The 17,708-nt window shown below is 41.0% G+C and overlaps 1 protein-coding gene across 2 annotated transcripts in view; it reads left to right on the plus strand.

Annotated features, from left to right (window-relative positions):
* Positions 1-17,708, plus strand: part of golim4a (golgi integral membrane protein 4a) — a 108,765-nt gene that overhangs the window by 82,903 nt on the left and 8,154 nt on the right. For both annotated transcript variants that reach the window (XM_063045825.1, XM_063045826.1), the window contains exon 13: positions 14,162-14,230. In XM_063045825.1, the coding sequence (XP_062901895.1) occupies positions 14,162-14,230 (69 nt within the window). The remainder of the gene's footprint in view (positions 1-14,161; positions 14,231-17,708) is intronic.

Below are 17,708 nucleotides of genomic sequence, written 5' to 3' on the forward strand. Positions count from 1 at the left end.
TTATTATTGTCAAATGTACCAAGATATCATGAGAAGCTTGTCTTGCATACTGTTTATTCAGATCAAATCATCACACAGTGCATTGAGCTGGAATAGGGTCAAAGAATAACAATGCAGAATAAAGTGTAAAAGCTACTGGAAAAAGGACAGTGCAGGTAAATGATGAAGTGCAAGATCATAACGAGGTAGATTGTGAGGCCAAGAGTTCATTTTATCATATAAGAGTTCTGTTCAATAGTCTGAAAGCAGTGGGACAGAAGCTGCCCTCGAGCCAGGTGGTATGTGCTTTCAGGCTTTTGTACCTTCTGCCTGATAGGAGGGGAGAGAAAAGGGTATGTCCAGGGTGGTGGGGCTGTTTGATTGTACTGGGTGCTTTACCGAGTTACTGAGAAGTGTAGACAGGGTCCAAGGAGGGGAGATTAGTTCCTCTGATGTGCTGAGCCATGTCCATCAATCTCTGCAGTTTCCTGTGGTTACGTGCAGAGCAGTTGCCGTACCAAGCTGTTACACATCCAGCCAAAATGATTTTAATGATGAATCAGTAAAAATTGGTGAAAGTTGACAGGAACTTGCCAATTTCCTTTAGCTTCTTGAGGAAGTAGAGGCTAGGACAAGCTACTGGTGATGTCCACACCTTGGAACTTGAAGCTCTGAACCACCTCAACCTCAACAATGTTGGTGTAGTCACAATCAGAATCAGATGTAATCTCACTGGCATATGCCATGAAATTTGTTGATCTGTGGCAGCAGTACATTGCAATTCATAATACACTTGAGGACTAACTTATTTGAAATGCTTGGGCCAGAAGTATTTCAGATGTCAGATTTTTTGGTATTTTGGAATATTTGCATCTATATAATGCAGTACCTCGGTGATGGGACCCAAGTCTAATCAGGAAATCCATTTACATTACATATACAGCTTATACATATACCCTGAAGGTAGTTTCATATAATAGTTTTAATAATTTTGTGCATGAAACAATAATGTGTGCATAGAACCATCAGAAAGATAAGCTATCACCACCCTCGGCCACCCAGTTGGACAGTTCATGGCTGTTTGGCATCACCATCATTCCCGACTCTGTATATGGGTGCAACTGGTAAGTAGTCTTTGTCTTACACTTGTTCATCATACATATTACTGATGCAACCATTCAGCATGTTAGATTTTCATCAGTGATGATCTTGGCAAATTTGTCAATGAATTTCTCTGCTACTTTGTGATCATCAGATGCTTTATCACTGCAAATCTTTAAACATTTAATGCCATACCTTTTCTTAAATTTCTGCAACCAGCCTGATGAATATTCACAACTACCTTCAATTTTCAGTAATAGATGTTTGCTTGTTTCATGATCAGCATATGTTCACTGTGACGCTGACAAATCCACTCTTTCAACAGCGACACACAAAAATGCTGGAGGCACTCAGCAGGGTAGGCAGGATCTATGAAAAACAGTAAACAGTCAACATTTCAGGCTGAGACCCTTCTTCAGGACTTCCTTGTGTATTCATTGTCCATTCAGAAATCTGATGGCAGAGGGGAAGAAGCTGTTCATGAAACTTTGAGTGTGTGCTTTCAGGCTCCTGTACCCCTGTAGCAATGAGATGGGGGCATGTCCTGGGTAATGGGCCTCCTTAATGATAGATGCTGCCTTTTTTTTGAGGTTTCACCTTTTGAAGATGCCAGTGCCCATGATGGAGCTGGCTGAGTTTTCAACTTTCTGCCGCTTTTTCTGATTCTGTGCTGTGGCCCCTCCATACCAGACAGTGATGCAACAATCAGGAACATATGCATTACAACACCTCCCTCCCACCCCATGCACACTTTCTGTCTTCCTCTATTCCGACCCATCATGTGGAGGTATCATCTGTAAAACTGTAGATGGAGTTAAAGCAGAATCTGGCCACACAGTTGTGAGTGTACAGAGAGTAGAGCAGGGGGCTGGGCACACAACCCTGAAGAACATCAGTGTTCAGAATAATCATGGTGGAGCTGTTGCTCCCTGTCCTTACTGATTGCAGTCTGTTGGTCAGAAAGTCGAGGATTCAGATTTATTTATCACGTGTACATTGAAATATGCTGTAAAATGTGTCATTTGTGTTAATGACCAGGAGCAGCCCTCAAGTGCTGTCACATGCTCCGGCGACAACAAATCATGCCTACAATTTTCAGCACAGCAGCAACACAAGTCACAACACAGAACTACACAAGCAGCAGCAGCAGCAGCAGCAACAGAAAAATACCAGACAACTTCAGCAAAACCACCCACACAGTCAGGCCTCCAACCAGAGGCCAGGCCACCTCTGGCCTCCAGTCTTTGGCCCTGGACACTCAGACTTGTAGACATCGGGCCTTCAGCCTACTGTCTCTGGCCTGGACTCAGAGACTTGACCTTTGGGCCTGTACTGCCGGATTCACCAACTTTAGCCTTTGATCTTTCAGATCTTTACTTTCAGACTTGCCAAGCTCTGGACCTTGACCTTAAGATTTCCCCTCTGAACTTTGCCAGCCTCTTGGAATTGACTCTACAGGGCTTATGGGTTTGACATTCAGGCCTTGACCTACCCAGCATCCAGGATTATTGATCTTTAACCATGGAGGGTTTCAGGCCTTGAATTCCAGACTGGCATGATACAGGGAGGTGGGTTGGTGGTCATCAGCCCTTGTGTCTCCCACCTGTACAGACATCCGATTGATGGATTCACCAACTTGGCAATTACTGATGTCCTCTGTGCCTTTCAACCCAACCCGACCTCCGGATCGGTGACCTTGCGCTGCAGAGCGTTCCCAACTGGCCTCTGAACACAGGCTCTTGCGGCTGACGCTTCATTTCCCTCATCCCTGTCCCTAAACTGTAAGCTGATCCACAGCTCCCCCTGCAGTCCCCTAAACCATCCCTATGAACCTAAAATCAAGTAAGACTGAGCCAAGATATTGACGGACATTGCAGTTCAGCACCATCTGATCCAAAGCGGTTGCAGAGAAGCATTGACTCCCAGGGTCTGGAGTTTGATGGTGAGTTTCATCGGAACAATAGTATTGAAGGAAAAACTGTAGATAATGAAGTAGGTACCTTTATTGTCCAGATGCTCCAGAGATGAGTGTAGGACCAGGGAGAGAGCATCCACTGTAGTCAGACCTGTTTCTGCAGTAAACAAATTGCAGTGGGTCATGCTTGTTTGGAAAGAAGGAGATGATGTTGCTATGACCAGCCTCTTGAAGCACTTCAGAATAGTGGATATTCAAGCAACTGGGTGGTAGTTATTAAGGCATGTTACCTTGTTTTTCTTGGGTATCAGAATGATGTTGTCCTTTTAAAGCAGGAGAGAACCACAGCCTGAAGCAGCAAGAAGTTAAAGATGTAAGCTCTGCACACATGTTCTGATCTTGCAATAATAATTGGAGGATGGAGGGCTCTTGTTCTTTAAGTAGTCCTCTGTGATACACCCTTCCCAGGAAAAATTGTTAAGTCAAGATGCAGATCATTGTCAATGCTGTAATTTGAAACAGAACAATGGAACTAATATCTGAACTGACCAAATGTTTGACAGTTCAGAAGTGGGCAGTGTTCATCTGAACCATCTGTTGCAGGAAGTGAGGAATAGTTTCTGTTTCTGACAGTTGCTGTGAGATATTTATACTCTGTGCAGTAATAAATGTTCTAAATGCATAAGTGTAGTGTAACAAAGCTTGGCGGGGGAGTCGTTGGATCATCATGGTCACATGCAGGTCATGCATGACATTGGTGTGGAAAAGGAGTATCAGAATCAGGTTTAATATTAATGACATATGTCATGAAATTTGTTGCCTTTCTGCAGCAGTATATTGTATGACCTAATTAAAAAGACTGTGAACTACAATACGAAATATATATATAAATTAAGTTAAGTAAGTAGTGCAAAAGGAGAGCAAAAAACGTTGTGAGGTAGATCGGTTCATAGTTCATTCAGAAATCTGAAGGCAGAGGGTCTAAAACAGGGGTGGCCAACCTTTTACATTCCATGTGTCAATTTTTTCACGCACGAGTTCAGATGAGCCATACAACTATTGTACCCTCAGTCAATTCTTGTAAAAATTGGCCCGATGTCTACAAGTCTGAGAGTCCAGGGCCAAAGACTGGAGGCTAGAGGTGGCCTGGCCTCTGGTTGGAGGCCTGACTGTGTGGGTGGAAAAGGGGCTTGTTTTGCTCAAGTTGTTAATATGGACATATTTAGCATTTTTACATGATATATTGATTTAATATAAAAACAAGATAAACATTACTTACCTTAATGAGACTTTTGAGTCTGTTTTGATTTTGCCAAGCTTTTAATCTTTGGAGTTAAATTAGTTACTGAGAGCAGCAGAGAATTCTTCAAATTTGAATCAGTCAGTCGCGACCTTGTTTTGTTTTTAATCAATTTCATGGCTGAAAATGCTTCTTCACATCTGTACGTCATTCTGAAACGACAGATATAACTCTAAGCAAATTTTCTTAGTTCTGGAAAATGTTCACAGGGTAATGATCACCAGAAATTAATCATGTCAGAAGCATTTGGGACTGAGGGAAGCTCATCAAATTTCATGTTCAATAATGAATTTGTTTTCAAGTTAATAACTTCCATGTGTATGTTACTAGGCATCTTCATGATTTTTTGTTCACTAGGTGAAAATGAGCTTATAAATGCAAGTATGCCGCCTTCTTCTTGAGCAAAATCACGAAAACGACTTTCAAATGACTCTTGGAATAACCTGATTTTTTTCAGTGTATTTTGTAAAATTGCCATTATCTTCAGCACATTCACTCTGCTCTTTTAAGTGCGGAAACTGGCTCAAATCCTCATTTTCTAACTGAGAGGTAAACAGTTTTAACTTCATCTTGAATACATTGATATCATTTACTAAGCTAGGAAACAATTTGTTCTTGCCCTGGACTTTCAGATTTAGATCATTGAGATGGCTGGTAATGTCAACTGAAAATGCTAGGTCAAATATCTAATTGTTATCACATAAAAGGGCTCTTTCCTCAGGCAGTTCATTTTTCTCTTCTAGAAAATTATGAACAGCATTTTTCAATTTCCAAAATCTACTCAGAACCTGTCCTCTAGAAAGCCAGCTCACCTCACAGTGAAGGACGAGATCGCCTTATTCCAAATCTAACATTTCACAATATCAATATTCTTTGAATTCTCGTATGCTTAATCCTCTTGCTCTAATTTTATTCACGCATTTCACAACCAGTAACATAACATGCTGCAAATTTAAAGTTTTTCCACACAGTGAATCTTGGTGTATAATGCAGTGGTATTTTAGTAGAGTACGACCTAAAAAGTTTTCAAGCAAAGTTGTAGTCCCAGCGACTTTACCTATCATTGACGGCGCTCCGTCAGTACAAACACCAATGAGTTTACTAGAATCTAGCTGTAGATTTTCTAGGCGTGATTTTACTTTGTCAAATATATCTGATCCTCTTGTTTTTCCATGAAGCGACTCAAGACCGATAAGTTCTTCAAAGGCACTAAAATTATCATCAGTTCCTCTTATAAAAATGTTTAACTGGGCTACATCACATATGTCAGCAGATTCGTCCAAAGCTAAAGAAAAGAAAGTACAAGCATGGACAAGGCCTTTCAGTTGCTCAGATACATCCTGACAGAGTTCTTCGGTGTGTCTCGTAACTGTGTGCTTGACAGAACAATTTTGTCTACTTTCCTTTCGATATTTTTATCACCAAGACATCTTGCAAATATTTGGAGACAAGGCTTAACAATTTCTTCTCCATCAGAGAAAGGCTTCCATTTTTCGGCCAATGCTAAAGCAATGTTGTAGGACACTTCTGTCATTGCCAAACTTCCACAACTTCTTTTGCTCATTTTCTTTTGCACTGTGATGGGTAACTGAATGTAAAAACAAGGCTTAATTTTCAAAAAAGTACAAAACTGCAAATGTTCTCAAATGTTCTCAAAGGATGAAAAAAGCACAACTCTGTAGTGCACGAGTGTCAATTGTAAACTGACTGGCAAAAACCTGCGACGCACCATTGGTGCAGACGCCTGGCGCCTCAGGATCAAACAAGTATCAAACGTGTATTGAACAGTTATGGAATGACTGCAGAACAAAAGTCCTTCTTTCCCAGTTTGACTCATTGAACATTTTTTAATTGAAAACAGATTAATGTGAAAGAAGATAACTTTCACTAAAAGATGTGTGCGAAATAATAAAATTGCTAAAAATAATTGCTAAATTTTAGTTTTATTCTCAGTAAAACCCATTTGTAGCTTTAAGCTACTTGAACTCCTGTTATAGATTTTTTTTCTACAAATCGGTTTTTGGTTGATACTTTTTGCGTGAATAGGCTTACTTTTTTATTATTGCCACTGGGGTGCAATGAGCCACTTCTAATCATCCAATGCACCACTCTTGGCCACCCCTGGTCTAAAGGCTGTACATTCTCTTTGCAATGTCCTGGGTGGTGAGTGTTCTTAATGATGGATGTCGCCTTTTTCAGGCATTGCCTTTAGAAGGTGTCCTGGATACTGGGGCTGCTCATGCCCATGATGGAGCTGGCTGAGTTTACAACTTTCTGCATCTTTTTCTGATCCTGTGCAGTGACCCCCTCCATACCAGACAGTGATGGAAGCATTTTCCATTGTACACTTATAGAAATTTGCTAGACTCTTTGGTGACAAATTGTATGTATGTTTAAGGCAGAGGCTGTTTCTTGATTGGTCAGGGCATGTAGGGATACAAGGAGAAGGCAGGAGACTGAAGCTGAGAGGAAAATTGGATCAGCCATGGTGAAATGGTGGAGCAGACTCAATGGGCCAAAAGCCCTTATTCTGATCCTGTATCTTATGATCTTATTGTCTTATACCAATTCTCCTCAAACTATAATAAAACAAAGCCGCTATCATGCCTTCTTTGTGATTAAATCAACATGTTGGACCCAGGATTGATCTTCAGAGACATTGAACCTCAGGAATTTGAAACTGCTCATCCTTTCCACTGCTGATCTCTCGAGGCTGACTGCTGTGTGTTCCCTCAACATCCCCTTTCTGAAGACCACAATCAGTTCCATGGTATTACTGATGTTGAGTGCAAGGTTGTTGTTGTGACACCACTCGACTAGCCGATCTGTCTCGTTCTTGTGTGCCTCCCTGATCACCACCTGAAATTCTGCCAGCAATAGTAGTGTCATCAGGAAATTTATAGATGGCGTTTGAGCTGTGCCTAGCCGTACAGTCTGGGGTGTAGAGAGAGTAGAACAGAAGGCTAAGCACACATCTTTGTGGTACATCAGTGTTGACTGTGGTGGGGAGATATTATTTCTGATCCACACTGGCTGTGGTCTCCCGGTGAGGAAGTCAAGGATCTGGTTGTAGAGTGGGGTACAGAAGCCCAGATTCTGGAGCTTGTTGAATAAAAATGAGGGTATGATTGCATTGTATTCAATAAGCACTAGTAGCCTGATGTAGGTATCTTGCTTTGTGATATTAATTCCACCTTCTCTGATCTCACACCGAAGGCAAGTATTGGTCCCACATTGTTGGGTACAAGGGAATATATAGTAGTGGAAATAACAAAATTGCAGGAGCCTAGGCTGATATCTTTGCATCATTGTTAACGTTGTTGAGCTGTGGTAGACTGGAGGGTAGTGAATGTTTATTTAAGGATGGCAGTGATAGAAAACCTGAGAACTCTAGGCTAGTAAGTCTACCATCTGTAGTAGGCAAGTTCCTGGAGATGATTCTGAGGGAGGGAAATATAGTACATATATCTGGATTGGGAATAGTCAGCATGGCTTTGTGCATGGGAGATCTTGTCTTACAAACTTAATTGTTTTTTTTTGATGAGGTGATCAAGATGGTTGGTTGTTGTTGTTGTTGTTCGTCCTTCGTAGTCGAAGATGACCATGGCTTCAAAGTCAAATGGGAGATTGGTGGCTGTGGGTCCGGAGGTGACTGATGAGGCCAATCCGCGCCCTGAAGGCTCGCCCACATGTGGGACACAAGTGGATGGGTGCTGTCGTGGCAGTGGATGCTGCTCGGGCCTTGCGCACAGCACGCTTTCGTTGCGCCTCGATGATGCGCCTGACTTCAGCTGCATGGGCTCCTGTGGTGATCTTGCTGCGCCAAGCTGGACGGTCGAGGGCAAGTGTCTCCCACGTGTTGATGTCGACACCCAGGCCTTTGAAGGACGCTTTGACGCAGTCTTTATAATGTTTTTTCTGCCCCCCCGACTGAGCGCTTGCCCTGACACAGTTCTCCGTACAGCAGCTGCTTAGGCAATCGGCTGTCTGGCATTCTGACCACATGTCCAGCCCACCTGGCTTGGGCTTTCAGCAGGAGGGTGTAGACGCTGCAGAGCCCAGCTCGTTCCAGGATTTTCGTGTCGGGGACTTTGTCCTGCCACCTGATGTGGAGGAGTCTGCGGAGACAGCTCAGGTGAAAGTGGTTGAGCTGTTTGGCGTGTCTGCTGTAGACAGTCCAGGTCTCGCTGGCGTAAAGGAGGGTGGTAAGGACCACTGCACAGTAGACCTTCAGCTTGGTGGTAAGGCTGAGTCCTCTCCACTCCCAGATGTTCTCACGGAGTCTCCCAAAAGCGGCGCTGGCTTTGGCAATCCTGTTGTTGACCTCAGCGTCTATGTTCACTGCGCGAGAGAGTATGCTGCCCAGGTAGGTGAAGTTGTCGACTGCCTGGAGGTTCTGGCCCTTCACCGTGATGCGCGGCTCCTGGTATGGCTTTCCTGGGGCAAGCTGGTACATAACTTCGGTCTTTTTGGTGCTGATAGTGAGTCCGAAGTTGTCGCAGGCTTGTGAGAAGCAGTCCATTTCACGCTGCATCTCCTGCTCTGTGCTGGCGTTGTGTGCGCAGTCATCAGCAAACAACAAGTCTCTGATGACAGTCTCTTGGTGAAGATGGTTGGTGAAGGCACAGTGGTAGATGTGATTTATATGACTTCAGTTAGGCTTTAGATAAAGTTCCGCATGGTAGTCTACTCTTGAAGGATAGATCACATGGAATCCAGGAAGAGTTGTCTATTTGGATAGATAAATGACTTGGTGATAGAAAACATTAAGATTATGGTAGAAAGTCATTTATCAGAATAATGGCTCATGACTAATGGTATGCCTCAATAATTGGGATAATAATGTACAAGACGTGGCTAGTAAGTATGCAGATGATACTAACATAGGTGGTGTGGTGGACAATTAAGAAGTTATCAAAAACTACTGGGAGATCTTGATCAGCTGAGTAACTGGGCTGAAGAATGGGAAATGGAGTTCAATTTGGATAAGTGCGAGGTATTGCACTTTGGAAAGTCAAATCCATGTAGGAGTTTCACAATGAATGGCGGGGCCCTTTAAGATTTAGGGCAAGAAGGAAAAGATTGAAGAGGAGCTTGAGGGGCATCTTTCTGTTCACACTAAGTGTGGTATCTCTTTGGGTTCAACTGCCAGAGGAAGTAGTTAAGATGAGTACAATAATAACTCTTAAAAGACATTTGGACAGGTAAATAGATGGGAAAGGTTGAGAAGGATATGGCCAAATGCAGGGAAATGGGATGAGCTTGGATGGGGCATCTTAGCTGGCACCGACCAGTTGGGTCAGAGGGCTTGTATGCATGGGGCATGACTAAGACACAGATAATTTCCTATACGTGTTCAGCAAAAATTATTGCCAGAGAAATTAAAGGGTCCAAAAGGCAATAAACCCCTGAATCGGAAGATCTCCATCACGAAATACTGGAAGATGTAGCCTTGGAAATAGTGAATGCTTAGTTGTCATTTTTCAGAATTTTGTAGGTAATGCAACAGATCCAGCAGTTTGGAGGGTAATGGATATACCCCTTTTGTTAAAGGAGAGAGTAAACAATACATGCAACTGCAAACTGTCATTAGTTGTAAGGAAATTGTTGAAGATTATTATGAACAATGTGATAAGCTGCACACTCAGAAAATCTTAACCTGATTAGAAAAACTCAGTTTGAATTTACAAAAGGAAAATCAAATATACTAGAGTATATTGAGGATGTTACTGGAGAAATAAATACGGAAGAACAATTAGATGGGATGTATTTGGATTTTTAAACACTTTTTGATAATGGAAAGAACATGTTCAACTAGAGGTGTCTTCACTGGAGTTTAGAAGTATAGGATGACATCTGACTGAAATGAACAGCATTCTCATAGGGCCAGGCAGATTGGGTGTTGAGAGGATCTTTCTTTGCCAGGTTCCTAAAATGTAGAGTCACAGTGTTAGATATGGGGCAAGTTATTTACGCCTGAGGTGAGGAAAAAATTCTTGAGTGTGTGAAAGCTGTGAAATTCTCTGCCACAGAAATTGCTGAAGGTCAGATTGTTGAATATATTTAAAACAAAAGTAGATGGATTTCTAGACATGAAATGCACTATGAGGAATATGCATTGAGGTAGAGCAGTCATGATTTGCTTGAAGGTTCAAATGGTCTCGTCATATTGAAATTTGTCTCTGAAAGGGTGGAAACTGCCGTGTTTTGTATGACTGGAGCAGAGTTGTCACACTTTACTTTTGATGCCTCTCTTTCTGTTTTTCTCATATGGTGGATATAACTTAGAGAAATAGCAAAAAAATCTGTAAGAAAATTAATATTCATACTCGACCCCCAAGTAGGAGAACCTAACTTAATGCTGATAATCAAGGTGCTGGTGAGTTTGTGAGGGCTAAGAGGAACACACACAGGACGGTAATAATCCACAGCAAAATGATAGGCAATCATAAGATGAAGAACTGGTCAGTAATTATGATAATAAATGGCTGTTAAGTAAGAATTGAGAGAACTCACCTCTTTCCTGCCTCATGATAGTCCAAGGAGGCAAAATACATTACTGATCTACAATATTGCGATAAAATTAGTTCATTGAAGTGAAGTAATAGGGTAAAGAGTAAACATTAAAAAGCAATTGAGAGAAAAAGCGCAGCAGTATAGTTATAGAAAGAAAACAAAGTAAGACTTAAGGTAAAGTTGGTTTAAAGATTTAACAAGATGAAATCTCTGCTATCTTAGCAATTTTATCAATTTAAATATAAATGACAAACACTTATGCCATAAAACAATAAGGCATTAGACAGCACTTTACCCATTATGGTGAAAAAAAACATTTACTGAGAAGGGATACGATTTAAAAAGTAGTTGCACATAGCACCAATATGTAGACCTGGTCTACTTTATCCCAGTTAGGGGGTTATGTTAACATAGCATGACACCTTGACTGTAACTTAAATTCCTAATCTCCATTTATTTACAAATGTTCTTTGATTCCTGATAATTTTTACATCCTAGTGTATTCAGGAGACAAGTTGGAAAATTTTTTTCCTGATGGCTCTATTCTGCTTATTATCTTAGTGCTTAGCAATGTTTTTCCAATATTGATATTGCAGTGGAAAGAAGTCCTGGCTTTCTAACCTGACTTTCTTCACATTTCCTCATTTTAGACGAAATGAAATACCCAGCAGCTTAAACATTCTGCTTCGCAGTTTGCTTCCCTTTATAAAGAGGAGAAGCTAGACTTATCTGGGAGGTATTTAGGATATTTACATGCTTCAGATTATTTTCTAAATCTTGGAAATCTGACATGTATTTATTTGAAATGATCAGGAAAAATAGGGTGTTGAATTAAAGTTAAGAACGAATTACAAGAATCTTTGGATCTAGAAATTGGATCAATCAATACCTATTTTCATGCTTTATATCATGTAAAAATAATTACATTTAGTTTAGATTGCCCCAGTGATCATTACTGGATAAAAATTCGGAGCTTGGCTTGTGTACTTTACTTCAACAAGTTTGACATATTCAGTGCATCATTCATAAATTTAAAGATATCCCACACATTTCTTCTATTACCAACATAAATTGGAGCTTTTGGGTGCATCCTACCAACTCTCTTTGATAATATCAAAAAAGTATTAAAAATAGCAAGAAAGTTTTTTAACCCTCATGCTAAAATGCAACATGAAAGCCCCCTAAAAATGAGGGAAAATACAATTTCTGCAGATTATCTTCTGCTTGGTTTGTGATTTCAAAAGTCCTTGATCCTTAGAAATCTTCTTTAGATAATAGATGGCAAAACTTGGGAAGTGTATAATTCAAAGCAGAAAATCCTGGATCCACTCAGCAGATCAGGCATCATCTGTGAAGTATTAGAAAGCTAAGGTTACAGTTTCCATTTAATTTGTCTGATTTTATTAAAATGGATACATGATGTAGATGCCTGCCAATGCCATTCTGTGTCTGGAGCCTGCCACATGCTGAGGGAGGTACTATCTCTTGAAAATGTCCTTTATGGTGGGGAGGTCTGTGCACATGATGGAACTGGTTGAGATTTTAACCCTCTTCAGCCTCTTGCAATCCTGTGCATTGGACCTCAGTGCTAGGCTCTGATGCTACCAGTCAGAATGCTCTCCATTGTACATCTATAGAAATTGGCAAGAGTCTTCGGTGACCTACTAGATCTCTTCAAACTCCTAACAGAGTAGAGCAGCTAGTGTGCTTTCTTCATGATTTCATCAATGTGCTGGGCCAGGACAGATCTTCTGAGGTGTTCGAACTGCTTATGCTTTTCACTGCTGACCCCTCAATGTGCTCTCCTGACTGCCTATTCATGAAGTCTACAATCAATTGCTTGGTCTGCCTAACACTGAGAGCAAGGTTATTGCAGTGCCACTCAGCAGGTAGTCTATCTCACTCCTGTATGTCTCCTTGCTGCCATTAGAAATTTTAACAGCTACAATTATGTCAGCTGTGAATGTATAGGTAAGGTTTGAGCAGTGTCTAGTCATATGTCCTATTGAGGGATGATAGTATTGAACACCCAGCTGCATTCAATAAACAGCAGACAGATGTATGTTTCTACTGTTGTCTAGGTGCTCCAATACCATGGTTCCAGGTACTTAGTAGGGCAGGAGTTAATTCTAGCCATTACCACCACTTCATTACAGAGATGTGAGTGCTACTGGGTGATAGTTGTTGAGGCAGCTCACTTTGCTGTTCTTGAGCATCAGTATTATTAATACCCGCTTAAAGCAGGTAGGAACCTCGGACCACAGCAGTGAGAGGTTGAAGATGTCCATGAACACTTCAGTCAGTGGGTCAGTACACCGTTGGGGCCTGATGATTTGTGAAGGTTCGCCCTTCTGAAGGATGTTCTGACATCATCCTCTGAGACAGAGATCTCAGCTTTGCCAGGGGCTGTCAGATTTTAAGGATCAGGGCATATTCTCTTCACTTGATTATCATCGAGGACAAGGTACAGGAGCTTGAGGACCCACACTCAGTGATTCAGGAATAGCTTCTTCACCCTGTCGTCAGATTCCTTTTCTTTGCACTATTCATATATTTTGTAATTTAGAGTAATTTTATGTCTCTGCACTGTACTATGGCTGCAAATCAACAATTTTCATGTTACATCAGACAGTGAGAGTAAACCTGATTCCTATTCTGATTCTGGAAATGGAAGATGTCTTCTTTCAGAGGGCTGTGCTCTTGACTGCACTTGCAAAATTGTGAAGAGAAGGGCTCAGGCAACAGGAACTCCCACCGGAGCTGCTGATCTGCCCCAATAAAGTTCCATATCCCTACTTCCACTTTCTAATGACCTAGCTGAGTGAGTGGATTTACACCCTATTCTCTGTCACCTGGAAATGCTGGATTTTGTGTAAGCGACTCAGAAGTTAATGAGATCAGCATAGAATGACTGGGGCTCTAATCTTTAGCATGCTTCATTTCCTTCAGTGACATGTTTCATCCAGATTTATCATCACCACATTATGACGGTCTTTAAAACCAGTAAATTACTAAGAGATTTTCATGATGGAGGTAACACCTTCTGATGTGAGGAGATCTATCTGTCTTAAATCCAAGTTACTTTTATTTACAGAATTTGTTGCCAGCTTGCACAAATATGCTGCAGGTCACAGACTAAACTTGCACTCTGCAAGGTAAATATTATTAAGAGAGTGGGTATGTGTGGTTAAGAGGGAAGGAAGATCCTGTCTTGAAGTGTAAATAACAAAATTTCAGTAGTTTGTATGAGCTAATTTTTTGTAGGATTTTGCATTCAACAGAAGCATTTTAGTTTTTGTCAATTTATTTTTGGAACAGCTAGAATAAACTCTACATTTTGATGTTTACAGATTGATCGAAATCCTGATCAGCAGGAGGATAATCAGGATGAACAGTACCAGGATGAGGGAGAGGAAGAGGTAGGAAAATGCATGGTAGTGTTGGCTGGCATGGTAATATTGCTTTAACCATTTATTGAAATTCAGCAGCTTTGTTGTGTTAAGACAGCTGATTTTTCTTCAAAAAGCTTGAATAAAAAACTACTCCCTTGTAAAGTTACGTTGAGAATATCAGTTAATAATACATTTTGTTGTGTGCTGCTTCCACATGGGCTACATTTTTGCAAGAGAATGAGCTAATTTAAAATACAGTAAAACTTCCATAATCCTGCATGTTCCAGACTTTGAAGTTGCCAGATTGACGTATATTCTGGATTGTTGTAAATTATTTTATTAAAATCTCAACACCCTTCATTCCCTTTTTAAACTGTTACACAGTGTGAATATAAACCTTGCAGAGAACCAGGCTAGCAGAAAAGGAGCGTGAGCAATGGGGGCCCCAATGACTGGAAAGGGAGTTGTACAGGAGTGCCAGAGTCAGGGCTCAAGTCAGTGGATTAAAATTACAGGAACCCGAGTCTTTGGCTGTGGAAGAGGAATGTGGTAAACATTACCTGCTAAACCAGGTGCGTTATCGGTAGGATTTCCAGTTGGATAGCAAATTGTCGGAGTTTTAGTGTATTTTGGTTAGGTGCCACCTGTTGATCGAGACATGTTGGTGAAGTTGCTGATGTTACATGACATTTATGTAACACCTTTGCCTTTGGTTAAAGATTATCTACATGAAGCATCTGTGCTACTATCTCTAGCCATGAATGCTGTCCAATAAGATGCTTCCCCCACTTTCTCCTTTTATTTCAGTTTATAAGTACCTGCAGTTATCTTTATAAGAGTCTTACCGTTACCTTGGTAGCCATAGAAGTTTCATGCAACTTCATTGTAGTATGATTTCAGTCTAATTGTATTTTACCTAATACAGGTTGTGAAGTACACTGGTAGGTGAAGTGCTTTGATAAAATTATACCTTGTGAAATATATCAGATAATTTAAGGTTATTATGATTACATTGCTTAGGTTCTGCTTAACCATAAACACTCCTTTTTTTCTCTCAGTCAAAACCTCAAAGTTCAAAGTAAATTTATGATCAAACTACATATATGTCATGGTATACTACACTGAGATTCATTTTCTGGTAGGCATTCACAGGAAAACAAAGAAATACAATAGAATCAATGAAAAAGTACACATAAGCAAAAAGACTGACAAGCTACCAATGCACAAAGGTAGACAAACTGTGTTAAATACAAAAGAACAATAAGTAAATAAATCAATAAATAATACTAAGAATATCAGTTGTAGAGTCATTGAAAGTGAGTCCAGAGGCTGTGTTCAGTAATCAATTCAATGCTGAGGTGAGTGCAGTTATCCACACTGGTTCAGGAGCCTGATCATTGAAGGCTACTAACTGTTCCTGAACCTATGGCATGGGACCTAGGGTTCCTGTATCTCCTCCCGATGGCAGCAGTGAGAGAGAACATGGCCTAGATGTTGATGTTGGATGCTACTTTCCCGTGGCAGCGCTCCTTATAGATGTGCTCAGTTGTGCAAAGGACTTTTCCTGTGTTGGTCTGGGCTATATCCCCACTTTTTGTAGGCTTTTTCTGTTCTTTGGCATTGATGTTTCCATACCAGGCTGTGATGAAATCAGTCAGCATACCATCACTGTGCATCTGTAGAAGTTTGTCAAAATTTTAAATAGCATAGTGAATCTACACGATCTTATATAAAAGTAGAGGATCTGCCATGCCTTCTTTGAAATGGTGCTTACATGCTGGCCCCAGGATAGATTCTCTGATATGATAACACCATGGAGTTTAAAGTTACTGATCCTCTCCACCTCTGACCCCCTTTTGAGAACTGGCCAATAATCTGCTCTCTGGTTTTGCTGACAGTGAGTGAGAGCTTCTTTTTGTGGCACCATTCAGCCAGATTTTCAGTCTTCCTTCAACATGCCAATTCGTCAGCATTTTTCATTTGGCCAACTACAGTGGTGTCGTCAGCAAACTTCGAAATGCTATTGGAGCTGTACTTCGCCTTACAGTAAGAAGTATACATCAAGTAGAGCAGGGGCTATGCATAAGCCTTGTGCTATATCTGTGCTGATGGTGATTATGGAGGAGATGTTGTTGCCAATCCAAACTGACCAGGGTCTGCAAGTGAGGAAATCAAGGATCCAGTTGCTCAAGGAGGTACTGAACCTAGGTCTTGAAAATAGCTCACTGATTAGTTTTGAGGGGATGAAAGTGTTGAATGTTGAGCTGTAGTCAATGAAGAACACCTTGATGTATGCATCTTCACTGTCCAAATGTTCCAGAACTGAATGGAAAACCAGTGAACTGGTATCTACTGCAGACCTTTTGTGCCAGCAGGCACATTGGAGTGGATCCAAGTCACTCTTCAGACAGGAGTTGATATGCTTCATGACCAATGTCTCAGAGCACTTCATCACAATGATTGTAAGTGCTACTGGGCAATAATCATTGAGACCGATTACTACGTTCTTCTTGTGCACTGGTATGATTGAAGCCTCCCCGTTCAATCTAAAATGTAGTTAATTTCCTTGTTCTGATGAAAGGTCACTGGCCTGAAATGTGGTTGTTTGTCTCTCCAGAGGCATAATTGGACATGGTGGTTTTAGGATTATAAGTGATTCCCTGAGTGGAAGGTTGGGAGTGTTATTTTTTGGAAGGTAGAAGATGAGCTTTAAATGTTGAATAAATTGAGTTCAACAAAGAATGTGAGAAAATGTCTGTTGGGAATATTCTAAAGATATAACTGAACTGTTTTCTTCCACTGCATTCCACTGGGAACCAGACTTGGTAACAGAATGTAAAGCAAAATGACCTGGAGTGGCAGGGATTGGGGACTCGGCCAGTCCGTCCTCATTCACTTATGAGGAACTGAGATGATGAAGGATAAATCTTCTGGCAAAATGCACAATTAACATTGGAAATAAGATAGAGCTATTTTTTAGGGTAGAAAAGGGATATTTTATACTATATGATGTATAAAGGTTTTATTTCTCCATTTTTTTTAGTTTCTTATTCTCAAAAGGACCCGGCTGGTGGCATAGTGGCATCAGCGTCGGACTTTGGGACAAAAGGTCCTGAGTTGGAATCCAGTTCCAGCCAGCTCCCCTGCATGCTTTCCATCCGTGCTGGGTTACGAGCTGGTGATCTCTTTGGAAACTGACCCAGCAGAAAGCAATGGCAAACCACTGCTGTAACTGGCCTTGTACGCGGTTCCCCACTACGTCAGAGAGGTGTGGAGGGAAATCGTCTGCTAACCAGAGAAACTCTGGATGCAACGTACCTTTCCTTTTTTTTATATTCTCAAAAAAACACAACTGTTTTTGTTGCAGCACCCATCTTTGTTATTATAAATCCCTGTATGAATTTACATTAAGCACTGCCTGTGTTTTTATTATAAAATCAATGTCAACTTAAAAAAAATCAATGTGACTTGCTTTTATGGAATTTCCTATGGGCGACAGTTTGAA

Source organism: Mobula hypostoma, chromosome 4 (genome assembly GCF_963921235.1).
Source record: "Mobula hypostoma chromosome 4, sMobHyp1.1, whole genome shotgun sequence".
NCBI classification, from domain to species: Eukaryota; Metazoa; Chordata; class Chondrichthyes; order Myliobatiformes; family Myliobatidae; genus Mobula; species Mobula hypostoma.